This window comes from Octopus bimaculoides, chromosome 1 (genome assembly GCF_001194135.2).
Source record: "Octopus bimaculoides isolate UCB-OBI-ISO-001 chromosome 1, ASM119413v2, whole genome shotgun sequence".
NCBI classification, from domain to species: domain Eukaryota; kingdom Metazoa; phylum Mollusca; class Cephalopoda; order Octopoda; family Octopodidae; genus Octopus; species Octopus bimaculoides.
This window is the reverse complement of record NC_068981.1, coordinates 109,158,727-109,163,847: the sequence shown is the minus strand read 5'-3', so window position 1 is coordinate 109,163,847 and position 5,121 is coordinate 109,158,727. Positions and strand designations below refer to the sequence as shown.

General features: G+C 35.1%; 1 protein-coding gene across 4 annotated transcripts in view; it reads left to right on the top strand.

Annotated features, from left to right (window-relative positions):
* Positions 1–2,790: 2,790 nt before the first annotated feature.
* The window catches only part of LOC106868485 (enhancer of mRNA-decapping protein 4), a 54,946-nt gene continuing 52,615 nt past the window's right edge, over positions 2,791–5,121 (top strand). For 2 of the 4 annotated variants that reach the window (XM_014913783.2, XM_014913779.2), the window contains exon 1: positions 3,436–4,226. In XM_014913783.2, coding sequence (XP_014769269.1) covers positions 3,761–4,226 — 466 coding nt within the window. In that variant the 5' untranslated portion in view covers positions 3,436–3,760. Of the gene's footprint in view, positions 2,858–3,435; positions 4,227–5,121 lie in introns of those variants that run through there. The other 2 variants (XM_014913781.2, XM_014913782.2) reach the window with 2 other exon arrangements.

The window sequence follows — 5,121 nt, the reverse complement described above, 5'->3', positions numbered from 1 at the left end:
TACATTTTTTTTACAATTGACGGATATTTGTCCTCATCTTGTTTGTTGTGTAGTGGCGCGTGTGGCCGCCATTGGCCGTCATCTTGGGAAGTGCCATTGCGCATGTGCAAGGGACTTGCCGTCAGCGGAAGTACCCGAGCACGCATGCGCAATGCAACAGGTGAAGAGAGAGCAATAGCGTTTGACCTCTTCTCGATCTAGCAGCTGTCGCGACAAGACGTTCTTCCAGGCTCTCTCAACTCGACCCCGACATGTGGTCGAAGCTTCTTTGGTATCCCAGCGGCATGCCTTTCACCCAGGAACGAAACGGCTCTACACCAACCTAGAATAAATTATTGATCTGTTGTTACCGTTATCCCTCGTGTTGTTGAATTTCTGGATTTAATGATTAATATAAGAACTGGGGAGAGATGGCCGAGCCGTCATATCTCATCCAATTCTTATAACTGGTGACCCCGACGTGATTCTGTTCACATAGCTTCTCTTAAATGGTGACTAGGTGCCAGCTATAGGACCAACCGTTCTTTCAGTTTTTTTCACTACAATTATTAACACAATGTTTCAGCTGATATACCCTCCAGCCTTCATCAGGTGTCTTGGGGAAATTTCGAATCTGGGTTCTCATTCCTAAGGTATTTTTCAGTGTAGTTATTCTTATTCTTATTATTATTCAGGTCACTGCCTGGAATCGAACTCGGAATCTTGGGGTTAGTAGCCTGCGCTTTTAACCACTACGCCATATACTCGTGTTAACAACAAACAAGATGAGGACAACTATCCATCAATTGTACATAATGTAAATAATTCCTCATCTCTTAAATATAGAACTGTATGTATGTATTTTATTGCCTTCACAGTCTTTACCGTTTTACAAAATTAAATTAGAAAATTGGACAAAACAGAGAACACAATTGAAAAAATTAAAAAGAAAAAAGAAGAAAAAAACAAAAAAAAATAGAAAGAAAAAAGAAAAAAAACAAAACAATTCACCACCTTGGGTTGAAAAGTTGGGGGTGCAAGGAAACCTCTCTAATGGCTATTTAGGTGCGCCAGCACGCTTGCAGCGTTGTCACGGGTGATGGCGAGGCCGATGCGCTGGAACAGCCAAGCACCCTCACGAGCCTCACCAGTTACCTCTGCAAAGCAAGTTGCCAGTGAAGACAGGAATCTCGCAATTAGTGATCCGACCCCACCAAACATCTTGAACGCCACAGGATGGAAGATGTAATTGGCCGACAGATCGTGGTATTTCAGGATTTTGTTTCGCTCGGCCGCAGAAGCTGTGGATCTTGCCATGACCGCAGAATCCAGGATGTGAGAAGAAGCAAAGGAGTCTCTAACTGTGATATCCCAGACAAGGCATCTGCCTTGCGACCAAGGGCACAGGGTGAGGCCGCCAGGTCTCTTCCCATCACATCTGAACAATCCAGATGCTTCCAAGATGGAGAGGATGTTTGCCCGGGCCAAGCTTCTCTTGAGTATCAGGTTCAAATCCGTATGACGCGCGAAGCGACCAGCATTCAGGCGGCAAGAAAGGCCATGGCAGCCTAGTGATGGGGGTGTTTGTTAATTAGAACTTTCGAACTCAGTTTAAGATATACAAATGAAGTAATGTTTATTTGAATAATTTACAAACAATTAACTAATAAAGTGCCTTTTTGAATTGCGTTCTGGGTATCTTTTAGTAAACTAATTCTACAAAGATAAAAGTATTTTTTTCTGTTGATCTGTCCGAATGTAACATATACAGATAGAGAAACATGAAAAGTGATGGTATAAATTATTTTTAAGGATACTAATTAACATTATCTTTTAAAAATGATTTGTTTGCCTTTCAGTAATATCTCGTTTTATGTCTATACAATTGCAAACGACAACATTATGCGGTAAGCCCTAAGTAAACTCTTTGCAAGTTCAGAAGAGATCATTTGAAATTCCACACGTGGTGCAATTTTTACCTGTGATGAAATTCCTATTGTTTCGATGTAATGTTGCATCATTGGGATGTATGAAACGAAACTGGCTTACTGTTGTTTTCCTTTCCCTTTCCTTTCTTGTCGTTTTCTTTTCTATATAGAAATTTCAAAGAAAATTTGCAATTGACCTACGAACCTAGAAAATTTTCTTTCATTAATCGAAAGAAACGTAGATTATTATAGTTTCGGCGAACTAAATTTTTGAAAGTATAAAGGAAATTTAAAGAACGCTATGATGTCTTTGCGATATGAGTTTTCCATTTTAAACACTTTATATATTTATTGTGGAAATTTAAAGTAGATTTACTTTTCCGTCAGGTTTAAGATCGAAATAAACTAAATATTATACTAGTTTCTATGTTATATAAGGAGGGTTAAAGTTTCACTTAGCCGAGAATATCTTCCAGTTTTGATGGTTGATTCCTTAGCTGTGTGATTGAAGAAAACAGTTTAAAATTAAAATCAATGATTTATGTTTCAATTATTCTAAATAGAAGATTTTGATTAGAATGGAAAACGAATACAATGAACGCTTCAATTTTGCAAATTTGTATTGAAAATAAAATTTATTTGATTTATTTACAGGACTTTAAATCGTATTATTGGAAAGAGTATATTGCGTCTTGGGTGTGATTCAAATAAAATTTGAGTATTTTCTTGTGAACGTATACTGAAATAAAGGTATGAAGAGTGGGTATGGTTTTTATTCAGTTAATTTCATATTGTGCAAAACTGGTTGGAATAGGGTTGTCATCGATATAAAACGCCGGTAGTTACGCATTCAGAATGGACCGCAACAAAACACCAAAGTTGGCATTAAAATAGATTTGGAAAGGGAAAGCTTGGACAGTCAAAGAACAACTGGTGGAGAACAGATGAAGGTAAGCTAAGAGAAATGCATCATTTATGAGGTAAGAGTGTTGCTAAGGACTGGTCTAGTGTCGAAGCTTTCTTTCCCAAATGGGAAAAAATTATTTTCTATCATTGAAGTAAATTAGTTAATAGATGTTTTGAATATTAAGGGAATTGGGATAGTTTTATCAATTAAGTACTCATTTGGTATAAAAATATATTCAAAGTACTTGGTTACATGTTTAATAGCAAATATTCAAAGTAATTGGTTACATGTTCACTAGCAAATATCCAAAAGACTAACTCGGCTCAATTAGAGAAGAGTGAAACGAAATTCACATTTCATTTTACAGATCCAGTTTTACCTAGTTCTATTTTAATTTTTATATAAAGCGATAAAACTGTCAAACACTATGTAATCAAAGTAATATACTATATTCAATATTTGAAATATAGATATAGCAATAATGAAATGTTTCTAATTTTCTAATATTATTTCGCCAAACTTTATTCTCCTATTTCACTACACCAAAATGTAGTTTTGATAAATATAATAAATATGACACAAAATTAATTTAGTGAATGCTTTCGTTTCAGCGTGTTCACGTGATCATAAGGCTTACCGCCATATTCTCATGGCCGCTGCTGGAAAAGCAGCGAATAGCGGTTTATTTATTCTCTTTCAGATACAGAAAGAAAATCCGTACCATTTGTCTTATTCAAACATCTTTTTATTTTTATCCTCTTTTTTTTTCTAATTCATTTTTCAAATTTACCAGTATTTTATTATTGAATTAAAAAATACAAACGGATTTCCCTTGAAGATAAAAAGACCAAAACAAAGTAAACGATTGAAAGAAAATTCTTCTTTAAATTTGGAGATTATTTCAGAAGCTACTTGAATTCTGCAACAAAAACGTGATTCTAAACCTATGGATCCTGTCGGGAGTAACTGCAGTGAGTCCAGTTTGGCTAACTCTAGTGTATCATCCGTTGTTACCTCGGATGATACCAAGGATGGTGAGCAAACACGTGAAGCTGTTCACGTTGGTACATCAATAGTTCCATCAGCGGACAAAAGTGTTACTACAACGAAACCTCAAGTTCAGGTGGTTGGTGGTAGTTCCGGTCAAAGCCTAGTGGCAGAAAGTAAAGATTCTGTAACCAGCTCGACTCCAACAGAACTAACTAGCAGTGTTGATTCCTTAAGTAGCAGTGTGTCTAACACTACTAATGTTAGTTGTAGTAATGTCGTTACAGGTAACACTAACATGACCGGTACCAAAACTCAAAGTATCGGCGACATGAAATCCGTAACTCAATTTATAGAAGAAATAAAATCAGTGAATGACTTGATAAATTGCTCTACTGATTCCACTCCAAAGACTGCACCTTCAGGTAAATGTTTCATTCAAACTAATTTATCTTCACCGTTCTATTAGAACAAGTATATTTGTCGACTATGCTTGTTTGTTGGTGCTGTTTCTTGAAAAAGTCGAAGATGATAAATGTTAGAAACCATTACAGACAAAACGGGAAATATATAGTTGCGTTTGATAATTCTAATTTATATGCATCTAGATATCTTCAGCCTGTTTTTAGATTTCTATATTCGCCTATTCTGAATATTTATAGATATTTGAAGTATGCGTTAAACATACATATGGAGTAATTCAAAATTTAAAGAGTCATCTTTGATCGCTCTGCTTAGTTCATTGTCTTGGAAAGTTTCATTTATTTTTCTTATATGACATTATTCTTTTGAAGGTAGCTGGTATGATTTTGTTCAATAATAATGCAACTTTTGGATTTTGTCAAGTTTACTACTGTGTCAAGATACTCAAATTTATTTTTGTCTAGTTTTAATTAGAAATCAGGGCGCTTTTTTCATTTCTGGTAATCTATGAAAGAATAAGTGTTTTATTGAGATCAAAAATGTGAAAGTGAATTTGAAATGGAAAAAAAAAAAAAAAAGAAGCAGTTTTAATATCTTGTACAAATACGTCTTTAACTAGTATTTGTTTCCTCTTTACTGCCAGGATAAATACTTAATACTTTCATCTGCGAAGAGAAAATGAAATATTAAGGAATAAAAATTTCAATAATGAAAGTAGTGTGTGTACTGGTTAGGTATTCCAGTGTTACGGTTCTCATTATTTCAATCGGATCCACAAATCTGGAATTACATCCAAAGCATGTCTATTAACTATGTCAAGATATATGGCACATTCTAACTTTGAAAAGAATTGAAATTTGTTTTAAGTAGTTTAGGTGTGAATGGTGAAGGTCACGT